The following is a 25,299-nucleotide window of genomic DNA, read 5'->3' on the forward strand; positions in this document are numbered from 1 at the left end:
TTACTTTGAATTATGAAATTTTAAAAGAGAGCTCCTTACAAAATAAATTAGAAATATAAAAAGTAATATTTTGGGAGGATCAGAATATATTTTTGGCAATGTGATGGAAATAGAAATGTACCTAAATCACTTATGCCTATAGATATGTATTGTCAGGGTCACAGAAGTTAGTGAAGTGCATAGGCATACCATAGAGTAGAATTTTGTGTAGTACAAGAAATAATAAGTAAAAATGATAAATTTTGATAATTTCTGAGACACTTCATATGCTCAGAAAGAGTGGAACATGCGACTTTGTGTTATTTTTTTATTGGTTTGGGTTCTTTAAACTGGAGCAAAGAAGTATAATAGGGTATTGGCAGCATTTTAAAGGGTTTTTTGTGCAATGTAGACTCTTACAGCTTAGAATAACTAATTCCAATGGAATGAAATAAAGATTGTAGTACGTTGTAGATTATATAGATCATCATGGCTGTTTTCTTATCCATTTTACAAATGGATGAAAAAAAAGATAGGTTTTTAGCATTGCTTCACTTAAATTCAAGGCAAGACTCAGGAGATGAGTTTCTAATCCACTATATCCTGGTAGTTCTTATAGAGCTAATTAAATGTGAAGATATGTTGATGCAGTTATATGAACTAGCTGGGATATGAGTGTGTACTGTTGTGAGACAGTACACAGGTAAGTCAGGTAAGTCAGTATTTTGACACATGACTAGCATATAGCAACTTTCCTATTTCTTATATATGTCTAAACACAAACTTTTGAGAATACTGTGCGACCAGCCATTTATCTTTGATTTAATTCAGTAGAGTCTATAGGAGTAATTTGTAACTCCAAGTAGAGAAATACTGTTTTAAGGACAAAATTCAATGGTGAAGAAGCAGAAAACATAAGAAACATATTCTAACAGTGAATTATATGATCCCAGGAAAAAGTTAAATTTCTATCAGAATGAATTCTGTGTCAAATTAAACAAAAAACAGAGTAACATCAAATTATTCACATGTTTTTAAATTTCACATCTTCTCATAATGGAAATATACTAAATCAGTGAAAAGAAGGGAGTGTGGGTGATTTTCTTAAAGTCAGGATAGAGAGTACAAAGTCAAGACACCTTTTACTTATGCTTTATGGAGGCAACTGTTGCCTTGTTACAGGTGATGGGTTTCCTGTGGCAATACTATGCATGCAACACCATAGCTTCATCCTTATGCCTCCCCCAGACCCCTTTCTTAATTGCATGTCACCCTTGGGAATAACCACAGTGACTGCTGGAGATAGCCACATTTGGGGTGAATTGTTCAATATCTGACTGAATGAGGACCTTCTTTTTAGTGTGTTTTCCACCAGTACTTTCTGAACTAAATTAGTTTCTTTAATAGAAGTCCAAAGGTACTATAATGAAAACTAACTACACACATGTCAGTATTTATTACAGGGTATGAAGTAAAATTTGACATTAAAAATCAGTGTTGAGGTGCGTAGACACAGAAACAAGAGTAGGAGAAAAATTGCAGTGGTATGTGCATACCACTAAAGTGATTAATAAAATGCTTACTCTCCCAAACAAGAAAAGTGAGTTTCAACATTGTACTTATCTGCTGTTCAATCTAAAATTGCTGGGGCCTACAAAAGAAATCATTATTAATATCAGAAGATCTTTCTGTAGGCCAAACTGTAGTTCCACTTTATCACAGCATTTTCTTCTAAGGTTTCTAAGTGGACTGTGGGAAATTTCCTTCATTTTTTCTTTGCCCTCAATTAGCATCCTACCTATAACAATATTTCTAGCAGTGTTATTCATCAGTAGGTATTAGGGAATGGATATCATGCTAGCCTGAAAACCCTTACAGTTTCTCAATGGAAATTAGACATGCTTGGTTTAGTGTGCTTTGATCGACATCAAGCTCAATTTGACTTCAAATTTGAATCAGGCATGAAGACAGAGGTACCCATGCAAATGCAGTCCCTCTGCTCTCTTCACCTATTTGTCAATGTTCATGATACTCCAACTTTGTGACCTGAACCCCAGCATATGAAACACCTAGAAAAAGTGTCAGTTAAGTGTTAATATATCCTAGCTAAATTCCCCTGCTGATATTATGTCTTTTCACTAATTAATTTTTTATGAGAGTTGAAAAACTTATTCTACTCATCAGTCTCAGTTCTATCTTCTTCAGATACATTGTAGGAATATGCAAGTCCCTTGCAATTAATTTTCATCTAATAATTTTATTTTCCAATCCTAAAGGTACATGATATCATTACGTATTGTTATAGATAATGACTGCATTCTTCTGCAAAGGTTCTGTGTGTTTGTACTGTATAAAACTAGACTACAAATAAATAAATGAATTCTCTTTATCAATGCTAGCCTTGTCTGTAAGAATGTTGGGGAATCAAACTCACTTTCTTTGAGGAGGTTAGTAGAATGCATATATTTTTTTTCATATTTATTCCACAGAGCTTTCTCTCCACCTGAAACTTACATTTAAGAGTGGGAATGGAACAGCTTTTTATACATCTCTTCAATTCACAGTGCAGGGTGAGTTACTGGAGCTGCAAGGAGAAGAACTGATTTGTATAAGGGTATCTACATGCTGTTGAAGATCTTAGCAATATGCTCTTCATAAGTGTTAGTTTCTTGCAGTGTGGATGAGAAACATATTGCCTCATCTCCTGCATAGCAAGTAAAACCCTCTAAAAAAGTAGTATTTGTGAAATATGGATATAGAAAAAGGAAACTGAACACAGAAAAAAACTCTGTGGCCCTGCTATGTCATGATTGTATCAGACAGCTCTCCTTGATCTTCAGTGAGGAGCAGGTAAATGCAACCTGTGAGCTGTGATTGGAAAGATGATGATAAAGGATCAAACCCCAGAACTTATGCCCATAATACCCTATTTTTTCTACTAAAGAAGACGTATCAGCCCTGAGATGCTGGACCCATGAATGATGGAAAACACAGCCCCCTTGCAGAGTCTTGCCAGGAGTCAGTCTAAGCTAAGATAGGAGAGGTGCAAGACTTGATTTTGCAGCTAAACCAGGAAAACCCAATTAGATGATATTTTAATACACTGGTGTCAGTAAAAGTATTCAAGATGGAATTCAAGGACTTTTTTCTTTTTTGTCATATCACCTTAACTAGCAAAAATATTGTTCTCATTTATGCAGCAACTATGAAAATAGAATAGATATGAAATGGAAGATCTGAGGTAAAATTAAAGAATTAGACCAAAAGTGTTAATAAGACTGTTTTTAATATGTTGCCCTCCCAAAAAAAAAAGCCAAAAACCAAACCAAACAAAAAAAAAACAACAAAAAACCCAACCAAACCAAACAAAAAAAACCCCAAAAAACCAACCCCCCCCCCCAAAAAAAAAAAAAACAACCAAAAATACCCACCAAAACCAACCCCTAAGACAAACACACAAACCAAAACCCTCCCAAAACCCAAACAACTAGAAATAGCTTCCACATTTCTGTTTGCATCTGAGAAGTGAATGTTCAGACTTGGGTTTGTTCAAATCAATATGCCCAAGGCAACAAGGGACAAGCACTCTTAATTCTGTTAGTGTTCTCTAACCAAGTATCATTGTATTCTAGGTACTGTTGAGATTATTTTCAGTGGAATCTTGTCCTCCATTAAATTGACTGCCACAATATCGAAGGTGTTTGGGTCAAAATTTTTTTCAGATTTGTTGCAGAAATGCAAAATTAATTTGTCTTACAATCCTAGTATCTAAGTTTTTTTTCCCTAAAAGCTGAGTTCTGCTACTTCCAGTATACAGAAGAAAGAGATAAGAAAAACTAGAACCAGACGCATCTTCTGGTTGTCACATTCATTATTCTCTATTCCTTCTGCTACAATGGTTTTCCTCTGGACCCTGAAAAAAATAATCTGAGTTTTCATACATGATGCTTCAACATCAAGAGAGTAATTCAATTTCTTAAAAGCGCTTCCACAAATACCAGTAAGCAAAATAAATAATCTCATCTTCATTCAATTTCTTTCTCCCCATTGAATGAACTCTTTTAAGAATCTTTAGCCACTGACCATCTCCTGTCAGGGCTCACTTATAAATATGGTCTTTCCCAGGGACAAAGAAGACAAGAATTTATATGAACATGTCTCTCTTTTCCTGCATACCTGGGAGTAACACTCTAGGACAACAAACCCAATGACATGATACAAGAATTAGGCTAGGAGGAGACTTTGCAGGGTCTGGTGAATGCTGTGTTATTCCAGAAGACTTTGGGACAGAGAAAAAGAAGAAAAAGGGCAATTTTTCTTAAAAAAAAATAGTATTTTGAAAAATGCTTCTGTGTTTGATAGTTTGTAAACTGAAGGCTTAAATCAAAGTTCACTGTACCCTCATATAGCATGTAACTATGCATTTATTTGAGCAGTAAATAAAAGATTTTACTGAACTATGAAAATTTAATTGGGACTGAAGTGACAAATATAAATTTTTACTCTCAGATCTTGGATCAGTGACAGAAGAAGTTCACAGATATTACTGTGGATTCTGACACATTTCTTGAATTTCAGAATTCACTAGCTCCATTAGATACATGCTTTTTGATAGAGGGGATAAAATTGACAATAGCGAAAATAAAATGTAGCAGTTTTCTGAAGGACTAAGACATAGCCATTTCATAATCAGGAAATTTTATGTGAGGAATGAGTATGGGTTCATACTGATGGATATGAATATGCAACAGTGTATGACAGTTATGAACATGCAGTTGTGTCACTCACTAAGAAAACTTTGGATGCACTTACTTTTAATGCACTTATTAGTCTTACCTGCCTTATTTTACATAAGCTTTGCTGCTATTTCAGCGCATCAAAAATTAAGCATTGTCTTTGGATATGAGTTACAGTTTCTAATGCTAACTTTGTTAATTTGAGGTTCTGATTGTCTTCCTTACTTGATGCTCAGGACTTCTCATCAGGCTTCATCCATGACAACAAAAGTTCTTATCCTGTATATAAAGGCTGCCTGTATCTTATGTTTTAGACCACATGTTTCTCAAGGTGATAGGATCCATCACTTCTTTTCATATGAAAAAATTGAGAAAATTTACTTCACATACATAGAAATAACTTGATAAGGGAAAAAGATTTTTAAAATGGTGATTAGATTTGGCTTTTGGTATTGTCAGGGCTATTTAAAGCAATTTATTTAACACATACTCACCATTTATTTGCTAGATTTGAATTAAAATGAGCACTTTGTCAGTGTAAACCTTTTTTGCTGTCTGTGTTACTCATTTGCATACATTACCATGGCTATCATGGTTAGTTTTTGGATAATCTTTGAACTTTTTAGTGAAGACTTCCAATTAAATGATAATTGCATAGAAAATTCTGGCATATAGCAGGAGTAAAGAGACAGTAAACAAAAAGGTCATTGAGCTCACAAATAAATTCTGTGCTTTCATGTGGAAAAGACCCTTTCAGTTGTCAGTTCTTTTACTATGATTTTTAAAGTGAGACACATTTTACAAATATTTCTGCTTTAAGTGTGCTATGAATAGTAAATTTATTTACAAGTTTCTCAATTTCTAAGTGTCCATACACTTAGAAAAAAATCCCAAAACACTGGAAAGCCATGAAACTTTAACAGAAAGATTGAAGGCTCAATATCTCTGCTGGGTTTTCTGGGCATGTAAAGAACACAGTACCAACTTATGAAATTCAGTCACATTAATTGGATGTAGTATGAATGAATGACGAAGGACCTTTAGCTTGGAAAAGTTTCTTCAGCTAAGGATCCAGGCTGACCTAGCAGAGCCCAGTGATGTGGACATACCAAAATATATCCCCCTCCCTCAACTCTCCTCCTAACAGCTCTTGCAGCAGAATAGGGATACAGGCTTCCCGTCACCTTGCAAGAAGCAATCAGGACTGCCACAGTGCCATTCTTATTCTTGGAGAATTGGGATTTAAAGTTGTTTTAAATGCAGGGTTGGTCATGCTTGGCATGAAAGAGTGCACCTGCTGCACTCTTCAGTTGCCCAGCCATGTCAGTGGGCTCCCTTGTTTGGAGATTCGCTGGCTGATAGGATGCCCTACCATGAGGTCTTCATGCCCATGCTGGTAGAGCGATTGAGTAATTTGCTGCTCTCTGAGTCTGGCTTTTCAGCTGCTTTATTCACCTCTAGCTTCAGTTCATTTATATTCTCAATTTTCCAATTACACCAGAGGGGAATAAGGTGGACCCAAACTGAAAGAACCAATATGTTTCAGTAGCTGGGACATATCCTGCATGTGCAGCAGTCTTTTCGAGAGCAATGGGCGCTCTTAATGGCAATTACCTCTTGGCTGCAACTGTTGCTGCGAGAGCTGATCATCAGCCTGGGGCCATAGGATCCCTGTGTTTTTGCTCTGAGTGGACACTTCCAGCTTTATCACAACGCTAGCCCTGTGGTCTTTCCAAGTCAGATTTCCTCCTAATTGAGAAGGGCTCTTGCATGCATATCACAGCTTTCTATGCCTGGTGGAAAAATGCCAGCAGACATTAAGCCACTTCACCCTATTTCCCGCTTCCCAAACCCTCTGTTTTACCTGCTACCCTGCCGTAGCACTAGGTTTTCTCGTACACGTCACACACAGGTCGCATCCAGGCCCCCTTACAGCCTCCGTCCGCGCAACTCCCCACGCATTCCCCATAAAGCCTGTAGCATGTAGCCCCCAGACTATCCTCCAGGGACCCTGCAGTCCCTACTGCTTCTTCCTCTGCCAGAATTGGTGCGGCACCGCAGCTCCCCCGGTTCCGTTACACACAGACACAAAATCACCCCCGCCTCCCCTACCGCGAACACCTCTGGCTTCCAGCACACCCCTCCGTTCCCTCATCCCCTCCAGCGTCTGTGCAGCCCGCCCCTACCCCTAAGCCTCCCCCTCGGCTTATTCCAGCCCCTACAGGACCACCCCATCAAGCCCCCTGTACCTCCTGCCAGACCCCTGCTCCCCCCGCCTATGCCCAGCTGCGTCCTCCTGCCCAGCTGTGTCCCCCTGCCAAGCTGTGTCCCCCTGCCCAGCTGTGTCCCCCTGCCCAGCTGTGCCCCCCTGCCCAGCTGTGTCCCCCCGCGCAGCTGTGTCCCCCTGCCCAGCTGTGTTCTACTGCCCAGCTGTGTCCCCCTGCCCAGCTGTGTCCCCCTGCCCAGCTGTGTCCCCCTGCCCAGCTGTGTTCTCCTGCACAGCTGCGTCCCGCTGCCCAGCTGTGTCCCTCTGCCCAGCTGCGTCCCCCTGCCCAGCTGCGTCCCCCTGCGCAGCTGCGTCCCCCTGCCCAGCTGCGTCCCCCTGCCCAGCTGTGTCCCTCTGCCCAGCTGTGTCCCCTTGCCCAGCTGTGTCCCCCTGCCTAGCTGTGTCCCCTTGCCCAGCTGTATCCCCCTGCCAAGCTGTGTCCCCCTGCCCAGCTGTGTCCCCCTGCCTAGCTGTGTCCCCCTGCCCAGCTGTGTCCCTCTGCCCAGCTGTGTCCCCCTGCCCAGCTGTGTCCCCTTGCCCAGCTGTGTCCCCCTGCCTAGCTGTGTCCCCATGCCCAGCTTTGTCCCCCTGCGCAGCTGTGTACTCCAGCCCAGCTGTGTCCCCCTGCGCAGCTGTGTACTCCTGCCCAGCTGCGTGCCCCTGCCCAGCTGTGCCCCTCTGCCCAGCTGTGTCCCCCTGCCTAGCTGTGTCCCTCTGCCCAGCTGTGTCCCCCTGCACAGCTGTGCCCCTCTGCCCAGCTGTGTCCCCCTGCCTAGCTGTGTCCCCATGCCCAGCTTTGTCCCCCTGCCCAGCTGTGTCCCCCTGCCCAGCTGTGTCCCCCTGCCCAGCTGTGTACTCCTGCCCAGCTGTGTCCCCCTGCCCAGCTTTGTCCTCCTGCCTAGCTGCGTGCCCCTGCCCAGCTGTGCCCCTCTGCCCAGCTGTGTCCCTCTGCCTAGCTGTGTCCCTCTGCCCAGCTGCGTCCCCCTGCCCAGCTGCGTCCCCTGCCCAGCTGTGTCCCCCTGCCCAGCTGCGTCCCCTTGCCCAGCTGTGTCCCCCTGCGCAGCTGCGTCCCCCTGCCCAGCTGCGTCCCCCTGCCCAGCTGTGTCCCTCTGCCCAGCTGTGTCCCCTTGCCCAGCTGTGTCCCCCTGCCAAGCTGTGTCCCCCTGCCCAGCTGTGTCCCCCTGCCTAGCTGTGTCCCCCTGCCCAGCTGTGTCCCTCTGCCCAGCTGTGTCCCCCTGCGCAGCTGTGTACTCCTGCCCAGCTGTGTCCCCCTGCCCAGCTTTGTCCTCCTGCCCAGCTGCGTGCCCCTGCCCAGCTGTGCCCCTCTGCCCAGCTGTGTCCCTCTGCCTAGCTGTGTCCCTCTGCCCAGCTGTGTCCCCCTGCACAGCTGTGCCCCTCTGCCCAGCTGTGTCCCCCTGCCTAGCTGTGTCCCCATGCCCAGCTTTGTCCCCCTGCCCAGCTGTGTCCCCCTGCCCAGCTGTGTCCCCCTGCCCAGCTGTGTCCCCCTGCCCAGCTTTGTCCTCCTGCCCAGCTGCGTGCCCCTGCCCAGCTGTGCCCCTCTGCCCAGCTGTGTCCCTCTGCCTAGCTGTGTCCCTCTGCCCAGCTGTGTCCCCCTGCACAGCTGTGTCCCCCTGCACAGCTGTGCCCTCCTGTACAGCTGTGTCCCCCTGCCTAGCTGTCCCCCTGCCCAGCTGTGTCCTCCTGCCCAGCTGTGTCCCTCTGCCCAGCTGTGTCCCCTTGCCCAGCTGTGTCCCCCTGCCTAGCTGTGTCCCCCTGCCTAGCTGTGTCCCCATGCCCAGCTTTGTCCCCCTGCGCAGCTGTGTACTCCTGCCCAGCTGTGTCCCCCTGCGCAGCTGTGTACTCCTGCCCAGCTGTGTCCCCCTGCCCAGCTTTGTCCTCCTGCCCAGCTGCGTGCCCCTGCCCAGCTGTGCCCCTCTGCCCAGCTGTGTCCCCCTGCCTAGCTGTGTCCCTCTGCCCAGCTGTGTCCCCCTGCACAGCTGTGCCCCTCTGCCCAGCTGTGTCCCCCTGCCTAGCTGTGTCCCCATGCCCAGCTTTGTCCCCCTGCCCAGCTGTGTCCCCCTGCCCAGCTGTGTCCCCCTGCCCAGCTTTGTCCTCCTGCCTAGCTGCGTGCCCCTGCCCAGCTGTGCCCCTCTGCCCAGCTGTGTCCCCCTGCCTAGCTGTGTCCCCCTGCCCAGCTGTGTCCCTCTGCCCAGCTGTGTCCCCCTGCCCAGCTGTGTCCCCTTGCCCAGCTGTGTCCCCCTGCCTAGCTGTGTCCCCATGCCCAGCTTTGTCCCCCTGCGCAGCTGTGTACTCCTGCCCAGCTGTGTCCCCCTGCGCAGCTGTGTACTCCTGCCCAGCTGTGTCCCCCTGCCCAGCTTTGTCCTCCTGCCCAGCTGCGTGCCCCTGCCCAGCTGTGCCCCTCTGCCCAGCTGTGTCCCCCTGCCTAGCTGTGTCCCTCTGCCCAGCTGTGTCCCCCTGCACAGCTGTGCCCCTCTGCCCAGCTGTGTCCCCCTGCCTAGCTGTGTCCCCATGCCCAGCTTTGTCCCCCTGCCCAGCTGTGTCCCCCTGCCCAGCTGTGTCCCCCTGCCCAGCTGTGTACTCCTGCCCAGCTGTGTCCCCCTGCCCAGCTTTGTCCTCCTGCCTAGCTGCGTGCCCCTGCCCAGCTGTGCCCCTCTGCCCAGCTGTGTCCCTCTGCCTAGCTGTGTCCCTCTGCCCAGCTGCGTCCCCCTGCCCAGCTGCGTCCCCTGCCCAGCTGTGTCCCCCTGCCCAGCTGCGTCCCCTTGCCCAGCTGTGTCCCCCTGCGCAGCTGTGTCCCCCTGCCCAGCTGCGTCCCCCTGCCCAGCTGTGTCCCTCTGCCCAGCTGTGTCCCCTTGCCCAGCTGTGTCCCCCTGCCAAGCTGTGTCCCCCTGCCCAGCTGTGTCCCCCTGCCTAGCTGTGTCCCCCTGCCCAGCTGTGTCCCTCTGCCCAGCTGTGTCCCCCTGCGCAGCTGTGTACTCCTGCCCAGCTGTGTCCCCCTGCGCAGCTGTGTACTCCTGCCCAGCTGTGTCCCCCTGCCCAGCTTTGTCCTCCTGCCCAGCTGCGTGCCCCTGCCCAGCTGTGCCCCTCTGCCCAGCTGTGTCCCTCTGCCTAGCTGTGTCCCTCTGCCCAGCTGTGTCCCCCTGCACAGCTGTGCCCCTCTGCCCAGCTGTGTCCCCCTGCCTAGCTGTGTCCCCATGCCCAGCTTTGTCCCCCTGCCCAGCTGTGTCCCCCTGCCCAGCTGTGTCCCCCTGCCCAGCTTTGTCCTCCTGCCCAGCTGCGTGCCCCTGCCCAGCTGTGCCCCTCTGCCCAGCTGTGTCCCTCTGCCTAGCTGTGTCCCTCTGCCCAGCTGTGTCCCCCTGCACAGCTGTGTCCTCCTGCCCAGCTGCGTCCCCCTTGCCCAGCTGTGCCCCCCTGCCCAGCTGTGTCCCTCTGCCCAGCTGTGTCCCCCTGCACAGCTGTGTCCCCCTGCCTAGCTGTGTCCCCCTGCCCAGCTGTGTCCCCCTGCACAGCTGTGTCCCTCTGCCCAGCTTTGTCCTCCTGCCCAGCTGTGTCCCCCTGCCTAGCTGTGTCCCCCTGCCCAGCTGTGTCCCCCTGCCCCGCTGTGCCCCCCTGCCCAGCTGTGTCCCCCTGCCCAGCTGTGTCCCCTTGCCCAGCTGTGCCCCCCTGCCCAGCTGTGCCCCCCTGCCCAGCTGTGTCCCCCGGGACCGCTCCTCCCGGGCGGCGGGGCGGGCGCGGCCGCGGGAAGGGTTAACGCCTGGCACATGACAGCGGGCACGGGCTGCCGCGCTCGGCGGGGCCGCGGCTGCCGCGGGGTAGGCGGGAGCGGAGCGCTGAGCCCCGCGGCGGCGCCGCGCCCCGCCGAGCGTGCCCGCGCCCGGGGGCGTGCGGCGCGGCGCGGCCCCTGCGCTGCCCCGCTCGCCGAGCTGCTCCCGGCCCCGCGCCGCCGGCCCCGGCGGGGACAGGGTGAGTCGGCGGCTCACGGCCTCCGTGTCAGCGCGGGGAGGGCGGAGGAGAAGGGAAAGCAAAACAAACGCTCTTGTGGTGCCGTCAGTTCGCGGTTACTCACCTCGCCGGCCGGTCCGCCGCCGAGATGGGGACGCAGCTCTGTCTGGAAAGACGGGACAGACGCACGCCCGGGAGATTTGTCATCCCACTGGTGAATAACCGGAGATAGGTACCCGCGGAGGGAGGCTGCGGAGCGGCGCGGGCGGGAAGCCGGGAGCGGCCGGGGGTACCGGCCGGAGTGATGTGCATCCCGCGGAGCTGCCGCGCGGAGGCTCGCGGCTCTGGTGCCGGGCAGTGTCCCGCCCGGGGCTTCCTCTCATCCAGGGACTGTCCCCGTCCGCAAGAGACCAGACGTGTCGTGCTTGGTGAGGTGACAGCTCTCTTCATCTGCCGGCCTGTACATTGCTAGCAACTCCAGCCTCTTAAAAGACTCTAAATTAATTAACTTTTAGCTGTGCCTTCCTCCCTTGTTCGCTTTTGGCCCCAGTTCATCCTGCTCATGCTTTGATTGCGAGATCTGTGGGATGAGCCGTGGTAGTGATAAGGGTGGCGTTAGTTGTTCCCCGGGCCATCAACCGGGCAACCTATGGTGGCCTCCTGCACGAGGAGTGGTCGTAGCAGGGGCACCAAGTCAGGGCAGGTGTCCGTGGCCCTATACCTCTGCCTCTGGGGACGTTGTTGGTGGTTTTCTATGTCCTGCATGGACTGAAGATATCACCACTGCTGACACGGCAGCATTAGCAGTTGTGCCTGCACTCCTGGAAAGTTCCAAGTCACTAGAGGCAAAGTGAACAAGGCAGCATTGAGAGTAAAAGGTGCACGAAAGGCTTGCAGAAACCTTTGTTTGATAGGTAAGGATGCTGTGGCTACTGATGGCATGTCAGAAAGCTTGCTCAGATTCAGGTACTCCGTGCTGACTGATCTATATTGGGTTTTTCAAGCACCTTGTCTGAAGGCTGTAGCTAGCCCTGCTGAGAATAAGTTTGCTCCTGGAAAGCTCATGCTATTCATTTGGTGCAACCACTTGCAGTAGCACCACTCTGATATTTAAGGTTCTAGTAGAGAGGAAGCTTATGAGATCTTAACAATCTATTATTATTAACATAATAAACTTGAGAAGGTTTCTCTGGCAGGCTGGCAAGAATGGTAACTACACTAGGATATACATCATCCTGTCCACTGATAATGGCTGCTCTCTTGGTGGCATTTGCAGCAGTATCAGTGACTGTGCTCTGCTCTGTGTTTGTACAGTCCCTTGCACAAAGGCATTCCTTTCTGTGACTAATCTTCCTAGGAATTATAGTGATGCAAGTAATAAGTAATTAGTAGATTTCATTAGACTAGCTCTGAGAAACTCAATCATATTTGGGGCCTGGTTGCCTTGAGTGCTGTGGAAGATCTTTAGCTATCATTTACCTTGTTTGTTTATGCTGTGTCATTCTGATGATGCTCAAGAACTAAGAACCTTCAGCTTGTGTGAACTTTTCTAGTTTTCCTTGGCTGAAAACCAGGACCTTAGAAAAATGTGATATTTTCAGACTACTTGCAGTTTGGAATGAAGACCCCTGTGGTACTTCAAGAATACTACTGTGAAGAAATGGATACAAATTACCAAAACAGTGGATGCTAATTTGATATATTTATTATTCTCAGTAGTGTGTGAGTTCTGAGATGCTGGGAGACATGGAGGGTGGGGAAGATGTTCTAAATAAATTGAGAGAAAAGCTTATTTTTAGCCCCAGTTTTGAAAGCACATTGTCTTACTTTATTGCAGTTGGAATTCTTAATGTACCTATTATTCCAAGCATAATTTCAAACTCTCAGTTATTATTTCTTGCCTAGTTAAATCTCTATGTGGTTTTCCTTTTCAATGAGAATTTATTGCTGTGCTCTGTTCTGCAAACTAGAGCAAGATAACTGTACAAAAACTGTAGCACTTCCTATGCATGTGTGCTCTATTTAGAAAATCATGGTGGCTTGCACCTGTATAAAGTTTTGTCTTTCTCACAAGCAGTTGTGACACACAAAAACCTCAGGAGTCAGTGAGGCTGAGGTGAAGCATCCCTATAGCTTTTGGTGCCTGTTCCTTCCCCCTCTCCATCACAGTCCTGTGCACCCAGACTGGCTCATCATGTGTGATGCCAATACTTCTGAGTATTTTACTGTGGTGCCACTGAAAGATGATGCTCCAGAAACCATGGCCATGCATAGATGGAAGGGCTGATAGGGGAGAATAGAGCTCAAAGGGTAGGTAGACACTTTGGGTGGCCATGTTGTTGCTCAGCCCTGGGAGGAAGTAAATTTTTCCCTGGAATTGTGCCAAGGAAATTGTTGAGGGGAACATGGTGAGAGTATTGGTTATCCATATTCATATTTGGGATGAGGGCAGGCACTCACAGTCTTGGAATGCACAGTCCTAGAGGAGGGGGTTATGGTTCATGTTTGATTTCTGTGGTGTCTGGTAGCTGTTGCAGAGGTGAGATGTGTCCAGTGGAAAAATAGAAGGTTGAGTGCCTTGTCTTTCAGTCTTCTCCTTTGTGATAGTGCTTGCTACACTGCATGCAAAGTGCCAGTGTCTAATAACTACTTCCATGAAAGCATCTCCTGAGCTGGATTTACTATTCCTTAAACTGATCTCTGCTTCTGTTGAAATTGAAAAGTACTTTACCTCTCCTTTCAGTGGGTGAAGCAGTTAGCCAACTCTGATTAAAGCTCTCAAAACTGCACTGGAAAGGTAGACGATATAGCATACTGTGCTACAGACATAGATTTGTGAATTATTCTTTTGTTTCACCTTCTCAAGGAGTAGTGTTTGGATTTTCCAAGGCTTTGGTTCAGCTTGAATTTAAATTTTATTTTGATGGAAGTCAATTTATGAGTCATTGCTATGGATTTTGAGCACTTATGTTGTCATAATGTTATTGATGCAAAGTCAGAAGTTTGAGTAATGTCAGTTTAGGAAAAAAGAGACTTTAAAAGCAGTGGACGTAAGTGGTTTTTTGACATATGTGGGGGCACAAAAAGGTCACTATAGTATCTTACTGATGGACAGAAACATTGCATTCAAAGATGGAAAGTGCTTCTGTTCCTTCAATAGAACAAAGTAATTTGTCAGTACAGACAATCCGTTTCAGGTTGTTATTATTTCTGTGGGTTTTTTTATTTGTTTGTTGGGGGGATTTTTGTGTTTTAACTTAGGATGTAAAATTTGAGCCATACTCAGGATTGCAAAGCTTATTTCTAAATAAGCCATTGTATTTGGTGCTGTACTCTCACAATTTCCGAGATCACTTTGATTAGAAGTGTATGGGGTTTTACTATTATGGGTAGCTGTTTATGGATTTCATGCAAAAGATAGTTAGACTTTTAGAAAGTAATTCATGCCCTAATTTAATTATTTATATATTATTTAATGCACCTCTAGATAATCTGGTGCTTTGGTCTCATTCAGTTTGGCCACTAATATGAGAAGATCCTGATTTCTTGATGGAAATTGATATTAAAATTCCACAAAATAATACTTTTTAAAATGAGAAGACTTATGCTCTCCAAGGTGCTTTAACATTTTAAAGGGCTAATATATTCATTTGCATGTCAATGTAATGTTATACATTTTCATGATAGAATCAGAATGGAGACTAAAGGGAGAAAATGCAGAAGAATGGCTCAACACGTTTCTACTCTCATAAAAAAATTGATTTGTTTCTGCTTGCGGGTCAATTAGTTCAAAAAACAGTTTGCTAACATGAGAAAGGAAGTTATTAGTCCAGAGGCCTTTCTTTAAGTGTAAAAACCACAACAGTAAGAAATGAGAAAGATGATAGTAGAGAAAACTGTAATTCTTTGTAAGATATAATGTTGTTAGAGAAGAATAGCACAGGACACCAGCATTATAACAACACAAGTTGTATATCAACCTTACTTTTATAAGCCTTGCAGATCTGTGTAACCTATGTAGAAAAATTCTGTTGATTAAACTAAAGGTGCTTTTGTTGAGTAAAGCTAATGCTTTCAGTATGTTATAATCGTCTCTTAATTATATTTGTACTAATGTAGTTAAAATTGCAGACAAGAACTACAGGGAAGAATGGTTTTTCTTTGTAGCCAATCTATGGTGATATGGTATTAACCCTTGCCAGCAAAACTTGCCCTTTTTTTTTTTTTTTTTTAATTTTTGTATATCTTTCTCTAAATACTTGGTCACCTGTGTTAAGGTAAGGGACTTTCTGCTTTTAAAACAAACTCTGAGAATTTAAGAACATTCAGCTCTCCTTGTCCTTGGCTGACTTCACTGGAGAGAGTGATTTATGCTTCACCCAGGCACGAAAATAAGTAAAACTAATTTTTATTGTTGTACTTTGCAATTTTTATTTGCACAACATAAAAATGTAACAATTAAAAATAGTATGTAGAATAAGACTTTCATGACCATTTAAGTGTGGTTAAGGCATACCTCTCCTAGTTAGAGATTTTGCTCTTGCCTTTGAAGATAACATGCTTAAGCCTTTAATTTTTAGTGAGTTTTACCTGGAAACTGTGCGTGAATACCTATTTGTAGATATCTCTGTAGGCATTTAGATGACTTTCAGTCTAGAAGTGTGCTGTGAATGCAGTTTTGTGAAATAAACAGGATGCTTTGTGTTTTTTGTCTGTTCACAGATGGAGAAAATGGAGACATTGCAGAATCAGAGTAAGCAAAGGTTTAAGTATGAAGGTTTTATATTAAATTCAGTGATGAATATTCTGGTTGGAATCTTACTGTCTTCAGTGTTGAGTATTTTGAGCTGAAGATAAAGTTATAGCTCAGTGTTTTGCTGCAAGGAGACCATAACACTTCATTAAAACCTTAATGGGTATATGAATGAAAACCATGATTGAAGCCATACTTCAGTTTTGTTGCTGTCAACTTAATTTGTTTATATGAACAAGTTAATTAGGCACTGAGTCTATGATTGAACAAACTGCTTAAACATGTGCTTAATGCTTAACAGATGAACCTAGTGATGAAAATTGGACCTAAGCTGTTCAGTTGCATTAGGGCTGAAATTATTCCTCATCTGTATATCTTAGCCCAGTGACTTACAAATGCTGCTTTTACCTAAAAATCTTTTCTATGTCAGGAAATTTTTAGATCTACTTGATTCTGCCTTGGAGAAGGTTGTGGCTGAGATGATCTCTCAAACCCTTTACCAGTCTTGTCTTCTAAGATTTAAATAATAGGAAAACATAAGTGACGAAAAGTCAGTGTTCAAAAATTATTGGTGTAACTGGAAAGATATCCTTGAAGATTTGCTACTATGTGATTATATTTAAATTATAGCATACCTATAGGCTTATAATAAGCATTCAGTTTCAAAGTGATTACAGTTGTGTTTATAAATGCTTCTGTGCTGTGCTTTCCTCTGTTGTGAAGTGCCACAGAGTTTGAGGGACCACAGAGACTTTTCTGTGATTTCACAATTTTCTCTTCATGTTGTTTTATGCATGTCCTTTACAATGTGACCTGCTACTTTTCTGTTTTGTCAATATCTATATGGTGCTTCCCTAGTGCAGGTGCTTTTCAGCATAGACTGAGGAGATGGCAGAAAAATTTGCAATAGATTAGTTCATCCTAATGACAATTCCCTCTCAGAGGTCTTTTCCGGCTGCCTTATTGTACTTGGTCAGCATTCACTTAATGTCATGGCTTATTTAGAGAATGTGAAGGCAGCTGACCTTATTACAAACTTCAGTTTTTTGAAGAGTGGAGAAAGATAAAAAAAGTTTTCTTTGTGTCAGAGCTTAAGTCATGGCTTGGCTTTATTCTTTCTTCCTGAGAGACCATATAGAGCTTGTACTTTGTTCCTTGTAACCAGTAAAGTCACAAAATTAATAGTCATGTGCAGTCCTCTTTCATCTGTTACTTACTACAATATAATTTGGTTTTATTTATGTATTTTTTTTAAACAGGTGTAATATACAGTGGATTTCTCACTGACTTTAGATTGATATCAGTCATAGCTATGGGTCTGTAAAAACACACTTTGATTGCATTAACTTTTTAAAAAGTAGTGGGAGGTGATATAGTATGAGGCATTGGACAGCAGGTATTCCTCAGGGACCTAGGATCAGCTGTGGACAGTGGATCTCATCAATCAGACTTCATGCAGGAGCAGCCTGCCCATCTTCAAATAGCAGCACCCCAATCCCAGCTACTGGAAACTTGCCTGCCAGCCTGCACTTGGAGGAGGGATAGCTCCTCAGAGCAGCACCATTGACAGTCCTATTCACTCCCCTGCCCTAAATTCCAAGAAATGTGTGGTTACAAATGAGAATGACCTGTTATTACAAGTCCCAAATCCCCAGAACTGCCAGTCCCACAGTTTTTAAAGCCAAAACAGCAAGAATTTTCAAACACTTTCAAAACTTCAAAACTTTCAAACTTTTCAAAACTTCATGCTGAGATGAAGATAATAATAATTTTTAGTGTCATCAGTAAAAGCAATTTTTTCCAATAGTACATACGCAGATCATATTGATTTAAGCAGATAGGAGCCAGTCACTTCTTTACCATTCTTTTCCTACAAAGGAAGAGACGCTGCAACAAGATGCCTTGATATTTTCCACAAAATAAACTCATAATTTGATTATGTTCAGGGACTTTGTATTGCACAGCATTTGCTTGGAATCATTGAGTTGTCCTAAGATTCTTTATAAATAACCTTTTGACTCAACAAATCCAGAGAGTATTTTTATGTTCTGTGGCACCAGAATTTTGTCAGTGCTATCAGGAATACTCCCTGGATGCATGAACACACCTTTCCACTGGTGAGTAACTGCTGCTTATTGATGAAAGCAGCAATAGTCATGCTTTTTCAAGGTGTCTAGGCTGGACGTGCTGTAGAGTGCTTTGTCTTGACCATAGATTTGCAATGCACTTCTTGAAATCACTGTTTATGCAGTAGAAATTAATGATGCATAACTGCCACAAAATTTGGAGTCTGGTTCTCTGTGAGTAAGTGCTTTTGCATCAGATGAAAATGTACTTGACTGTCTGCTTTTGAGTCTTAGAAGTCAAAATGGAACATTTAAGTTTACAATACTTCTTGACTCTGGTCATGCTGGAGATGGGGATACTCCTTTGGAGAAATTTTTAATCTTATTTTCAAAATTTAATGTACATAGACATGAGAATTTAATGTATAGGAAATAATTAAATGGTTTAAAATGAAATAAATTAAATAAATGAAAATATCCAAGTGAAAGTGGAGAAAAGGAGAGAGACTTCCCATTTTATTACAAGTGTGTTGCTTCTCTCAAGTTCCTGTTTTTCTTCACTATTTCCATTTGAAAATTTAGGAAGTCTGTCCCTCTTCAGCAAGGCTTGCAAACTTGAACCAGTATCATTCCAGAGCTAGTTGAAAGTTAACTGCATGTTGAGTGCTCTGCTGAGTCAGACTGGTGGTAATACATATACATATTCATTGCGTGACCTCTGGGATCACTCATCTGGTGCTCAAAGTGGTGGAGGTGGTGGGTGTAATCCACAGCACAGAGTGGAAAAAGGACTCCCCACTCTTTCACTTCAGGCAGGGCCTGATTCTCGCTGTCTTCCAAATGATATGTCTGAAAACTGAGAATCCATACGGAGATCTTTAAAGTAGCCCTACATAATAGCTAATCCACCTACAGTGTGTGTTGTAGAGCAGCATGGGAAGGTGAAGAGAGCATCAGCCAGTTCAGTCTCCCTGGTTTGTGGATTTTGAACTGGTATTTTTATCTGCTGTGCCCAATTGCTCTGTCCTAGATGCTGTCAATTCTGCCTTTCCTTCTTGGTCTGATTAGCACATGTGTAATATAGTCCACTTTTTTGGTAGAATAGCAAGTAGAAAATTCAGCTGATTGGCTGGCATTAGGAAAGATTATGTATAAACACTGTGGACATGGTAAAATACTGTGGACTTCAGATGCCACCTCTGGTCTTCAATATCTCTCATCAATGCAGCTCTTTGGGCAGATTGTTTTGTTATGAAAAATAATACAATTTTAAAATGCCAGCTTTTAACTGAATATTCTATTAAGAAAGTAATTTATTTTAAGGTATGTACATTTCAAACTGTTCAAATTAGAACTGTGATCTAGTGTAGTTATGTCCAAAAGTTACGTATTCAAGGATTTAATACCAGCCTATCTATACTTTATGCACATCTGAATAGTAATTTTGTTTTCTAGGAAGTCTAGTAGCTGTTCTTATTGCTTGTCTTGTTCATTCCTATGTGCAGACAATGGATTTGTGAGTGTGAGCTGGACTATGTTCGGACATATCTTGAGTATTCTCGTGTTTCATGTTGTGATAAAAATCTCAAATCTTTCTGAAAACAGCACATACTTTCTGAAAGCACCAGTATTTTCAACACTTCTATTTGTTTTTTATATTGAGTCAATGAAAAGGTATATTTGAAATTCATGGAGAAATATTAAAAATAAACGTATTTTTGCTGGTCTAGGTAGTTGCAGGAGTAGCTGTGGGAATAATTAGGGAGCCCACTTTTGATTTTTCCCTCAGCATTATTGGTGAACACTATGGGAGGGAGGATCCAGCTCGGGATCTGAATCACAGAGGTCATGCTTAACGTGTTATGACAATTCATTCAAAGTTTAGGAGTAATAAAATATAGTGCAGTCTTAAAGCAACCTGGATTTGGCTGATGAAGAATTTTTACTGATGCTGACATGCTGTTAGTGACATCAGTGCAGCTGCAGCACCTCCATCCACTGCACTCACAACCTGGTGGAGAAGTCTAACGTGCACAGGGAGAGGGGAAAGGCAGCCAGAAAAACTGGGTTTTGGTCTTCCTGTGATTGTGGTTTGAGCTGATGTGTCTGGCAGGATTTTCAGTAATTGTAAGCAGCTCACAGTTGTTAGTGCCTTAGCTATCTCCTTGCATCCCTGTTCTCCCTGGCAGCAGGTGACACTGCACGCAGGGGGAGTTCAAGCCTCAAGCCTTGAAACCAGTCTGGCCTTTTGTTCCATCTTGGCAGCTCTACTAAAACCAGTGCAGTCAGCATGTGGGTGTTTGATGGAGACTGTGTTACAGTTGTGAAGATATGAAATAAATGTACCTGAAATGGAGCTTGAGGGAGCAAATCTGGATGTTTGCTCCCAGATGGGGAATGTCAATAAAAAATACAGAAACTTGTGCAGATAGGCATGGACACACTTTGTTGTCCTTTTCCAGGCATTGAAAAGACAGCTGTCATCTTTAATTTCTGAGGTTTTCTGTAGTGTTGTTTATTCCTTGACATTCTGTATTTTATTTTCTGCTTTCTTGCAAATGTGACTGTAAATTTTTTTTTTTTTTAATGGTAAAATGAGTCAATTAGCTCATTTGTTCATGTGTAAGATGAACTTGTTTTCTGTTAGAGATCATTAGGGCTCTTTCTTATCCTGGAAATAGGTGACATACCATTACATCTTGGTATTTGATTTGATTTGATTTTCCCTTTAGAGACTCTGGAAGAAGAAACAGCTCCAGTGCTACTAAGCTGTGTGAGAACTGTGAACTTGGTCAGTGAGGATAATTTGCTTCCAGTTGCCAAAAGAGCCTTGTTTCACTTTTGAACAATAACCCACAGGTCTGTGAGGAGTGTTATGTGCTGAAGTGTTAATCAGTAAGCAGCTTGAGCCACACTTGAAATCTCTTTAACATACTTATTTTGCTCTCTAGTACTTTTGTTTTTTATGTGTCAGTTGGCGCAGTCTGAAAAAAAGACAGTCATCAGTATTCTGTGCAGTTCCTTATGCACAAATCTTACTCAATACTCTCTTTTTTAGTTGTTTTCTGTAATCAATAACTAGGCAGTTTTAAAGCCTGGTCATTGATGATATTTAAGTATAAAAATGTAAGTGACAATGATCTCATTTTTATACAGCTTGGCACATTTTTCAGCTTTGCACATCTTTTGGTGGCCTTGATATGCTTGAAAAAACAACATCAATGCACGGAATGCATTGGCATTGCAGCTCTGGTAGTTGTTTCTGGAAATCCTTTCTGAAGACAATAAGGATGGGCCTTGGTGATTTCTCTTGTCTAGGACTTTTCAAAATGGTACAACTATGAATATAAGAATCCTTGAGTTTAAATCAGAAATTAGTTTTAGGAGCTGGATGACCTGGTTGGGCTTGAACAGGTTCACTGCTGCTGTTGGTATGCCTCTCCTAGAATGTGCAAGAAGTTAACTTTTATTTAAAAGCTAGTGCACAGATTCCTGTTGCAAGACATTCCTTTGGAGTGCTTATTTCAGGCTTATTTCTTTTCTCCCCTATCTTTCATATTTCAGGCATGGTTCAACTCCTGAACACAAATGATGTTCAGGCAGCACTTAAACAGAATTGATGGATGGGAGGAAATGATTTACATTGATTCTTTACTTTTGCAGTCTTTATCTTAAAATTTCAGAATTCTGTTTGAGAACAAAATGTTGAAGAAAACAAAAAAGCTGGAGATGCCAAAATTCATATTGGTCTATGTGTTATAAAGGCCCCAGGCAACTTATAAAGGCCCCTGAAGAGTCTAAGGCTTAATGCCAAAAAGGAGCTACTTTACACAAGAACTGTAAAGGCACTCAAGAGTATTAGGCATGTTGCCAACAGTTTCCCATTCTGTGTTGAGTGTATTTTAACTTCTCTCATACTGTGTCTTATACCCTTTACCCTCCACTTTGTGGACTCAGACAGTGAGATTTAAAATTAATGGCAGCAATCCAAAATGCAGTATAGTGAAGGTGCTGGTTTTAAGTAAGGCTCACCTTTCTTTGATTTTCCTAGACCAAATATTATTCTTTCTGATTGGAGCAAACCCAAAAAAGGAGATAGGGTGTATTAATCAATAGGTTTCTGATGCTTCTTTTCACTATGATGACAGCTTGTGGTTTTCCTCCATTGTCACTGATGCTTATTTATGTCATCCTAAAATTGGCTAATGAGTTCTGTATTCTCCAACTCTACAGAGAGGAAAATCTGATGCCTCAGGTCATTAAAAGAAAACCTAACCAGATCAAACTATTATATTTTCACTTTACTCCAAGAATCTTCAACTCTAGTTAATGATTTTTCAGTTTTGTTTTATCACCAGGAGATGGCACTAATAAAATCTGTTTTCATACGGAGAGATGTATGTTTCAGCCACCCTTATAGAGGAAATTAGTAATAAAAATCCAGTTAAATATGAAAATTCTGGAAGTTTTGTACCTGAAAATTACTGAAAACTGTATTGAGGCCACCTGCTCCTCTGGGTGAATGAAGATCTCACTATTTTGGTATGAATTTCCTGTGCCTCTATTATTTTTGTTGGCAAATTTTGGAAAAGTTATTTTTTCATTTATAAAGTGATTTGAGATCTCAACATAAAATGCAATTTATTGATGTCAAGCACAAAATTAATTTTAGAGCTGCGCATGCACCTATAGAGATGGAACATAGAAGTTGTCTATGCCTTTTCATAGAGGAGCAGGCTGTGAAAAAACTGTCCCATACACACTTCAGTATAGAAGTGTGCAAATACTAAATTTTGCAGTTTATTTTGTGTTTTGTCATATTTCTATTGTGTTCTTTCAGAAACTATATTGTCTTTCCTAGCAGTACTGTAACATGCCCTTCACCATGGTGATGTGTTTCTTTTATTTGGTCCCTACTGCTTCAGACCTATTAGATGGTGCTGAACAGGAAGAAAATCCACAGTTTGCTTTGGTTTAACTACTCTGTCCTACCACTCAACCACAGAAAACAATGAGAAGAGAAGCTGCTCTTCTGGCAACTATTCTATACATAAAATGTAGTTATCTTTAATTTGCTTTCAGGGAACTCATACAGCTGTAAATGCATGGAACACTCCTGCAAGGAGTTCCATGTTTGACTTTGCTTGGACAATAAACTGCTTAACATGTACCTGACCTGTTTCTGACTGGGTTATAAACAGCTTGCATATGTCCCTTTGTCCATGTTTCTGTTCCTTTTTTACCTTCCAGGCTAAATTTCATCTCAGGCCACTGAGGTATTTGCAGGCATGTTACCTTATACTTCAACTAGTGAAGAATTTCTTTCGCTGCTAGTGGTAAGGGTATGCACCATTTTTTCAGCAGACTTGAGATACCATCTCAATATGTGCTGAGTGCAGTAGAAGGTGCACTAGGCATGAAATACAGTAATAAAGATATGTATTTAACTGTCATATTTGTGGGGCCAAGTCAAATACTTCCATTTTGTACCAATGTTTGTTAAATTCTGCTTTTGACACAAGCATGGCTTTCTGTTGTTTCATAGACATTTTTTGTAGAGATTCAGAATGGTTTAGGTGCCACTGGGCCACATATGCTGTTGAAGCTGATTAGGTGTTGGATTTTTCCAGAAGTCAGAAATCAGCTCAATAATCTCCACAGAATGTGGGGGACCAGATGTTCCCCCAGAAGGGGATGTAAAGAACACATCTCACATGAAATGCAGGAGGGCCTGTGGCAGGAGTAGGGAATGTGCTTTTTTCTTTTTTGAGCCTTTGCCTCAGTCTTGTGACACAGCTGAATACATAGGCCCTTGTGGGAAAAAAAAACAAACAACAAAACAAAACCCAAAAAAACCCCAAGCAAACAAACCACATGTTCAGGCAATAATCTCTGGTTACAGCTCTAAATATATGAAATGGAACTTGAGATAAAAATCTCATTTCATTGAGGTTTCATGTAGTCAATTCTACAGATACTATATGGTTGATAAAAATCAGTGGTTTAAGTGTTTTTTCCCTGGGCTTTTTAGAGAAGTCTATCCCTGTTTAGTCTAACCATTTGACACATTTTTAGTGTGGTGGCTGTGTGGGGGGTTAGTTGCTTGCTGAAGTTAAATCATGACACTTTATTAGAGGTTTCAAATGATGAGAGGAGAGCCTGTCTATAGTGCATTATTATGCTTTAACGAGCAGAGGCCGCCAGCTCCTCAGGTTTTTCTGCTTAGTGAGGAGAGTACCAAGCTGAGAGGTCAGTAGAAGAGACATGCCTTTCCCAGCTTTAATTATTACAACAAAACAGTTGCTGCATAGCATTTCCCCTGCAAAATCTCTGGAGAGAATTTTGACCTGACAGGTTTCCCTGGAAGTGTTCACATGGCAGGGCTGTTTTGTCCAAGCAGCATCTCCAGGGCACAAATCTTCTGTTGGTGCTTGGCATGGTTGAACTTCAGCCGGTGAGAAGTACTGGCGTCCTGGCTGACCCCTGGTAGCTGTGTGCAATAGTGAGGGAGCTCTGGCTTTCCCTCTCTACTTTCCCCTTCCAAATGTGCCCAAAAGCCTGATGAATTTAGTCCCCTGAAATGATAATGAGTCAGGCTTTAGCCAAATTCCTGCTGAAAACAACGGTGCACCCAGAAATTTATATTTGGGCTCTAGTAAGGGATTTCTTTGCATGTTGATGTAACTTATCTGCATTGTCAGAATTGTTCTACAGGGCTTCTTGTGGCTTTGAGGGTAACTTGATAGGGTAAAATGCTATTTTCTTTCTGAAGGCATTTCTTTGTGTTCAGAAAAGGTTGCTCTGTCTGACTCTACCTTGGTACTGTTCATTTTTTAGTGAAATTCAGCCTTAAAAGTTATTAAATTTAATTGAGATGAATAGGAAGAAGAAAATATATTTAAACAATTGTGAATGGATGTAGTACCTGGTATACCTGGTTGTTGTATTGTACTTAATAATTTATTTAGTTGTTTTGCACTGGGTGATTGGAATTTGCACTGGGTTGTTTTTATGTTGCACTAAGTGGTTTGTATCACATAATTTCTTCCTCACACCCTTTCCGCTCTCTTCCAAAGTCCCAGTGTTTTTCGCTCCCCAAGTTACTGCCTCCCCTCACCCTCCCATCACTTGTATTCCTTTGGCTGTGGCCCCTCTCCTCTGCCCCCCTTCCCCGGGTTTAAAATCTCCCACTGCAAGACCCTAGATCTCTTTTCCTCTCTTTGCTTCCCTTGGACTTCCTTGGAGTGGTTCCACAATAAATTGGGACTATCGTCCTGAGAGGAAAGAGCGCTTCCAGTCTTTTAGTATTGTTCTTGTGAGATTGAGAGGGACTGGGGGTCTAGAGCTAGCTGGATCGAACCCCAAAGGCCCCGGGATCAATCTTACACCTGGTAATCACATACTTTTCCATTTTTACTTCCTTTCAGTGTCTATCCCTTTCCCCTCTAAATTCAAACAAACCAAATGATAATAGAAGATGTGCTTTACTACTTCTATCCAGTCTGTATCTCATCTGCAAGGAAATAAACTCCATCAGAT

General features: G+C 43.7%; 1 protein-coding gene across 5 annotated transcripts in view; it reads left to right on the top strand.

Moving 5' to 3' along the window:
- The first annotated feature begins 10,830 nt into the window (after positions 1-10,830).
- Positions 10,831-25,299, top strand: part of GLIS3 (GLIS family zinc finger 3) — a 151,450-nt gene continuing 136,981 nt past the window's right edge. Inside the window, exons 1-2 of one of the 5 annotated variants that reach the window (XM_085567444.1) lie at positions 10,898-10,962; positions 15,664-15,694. In XM_085567444.1, the coding sequence (XP_085423570.1) occupies positions 15,664-15,694 (31 nt within the window). In that variant the 5' untranslated portion in view covers positions 10,898-10,962. Of the gene's footprint in view, positions 10,963-11,026; positions 11,174-15,663; positions 15,695-25,299 lie in introns of those variants that run through there. The other 4 variants (XM_031507261.3, XM_077790044.2, XM_085567446.1 and 1 more) reach the window with 4 other exon arrangements.

The sequence above is a fragment of the Lonchura striata genome, chromosome Z, assembly GCF_050655825.1.
Source record: "Lonchura striata isolate lonStrDom1 chromosome Z, ASM5065582v1, whole genome shotgun sequence".
NCBI lineage: Eukaryota > Metazoa > Chordata > Aves > Passeriformes > Estrildidae > Lonchura > Lonchura striata.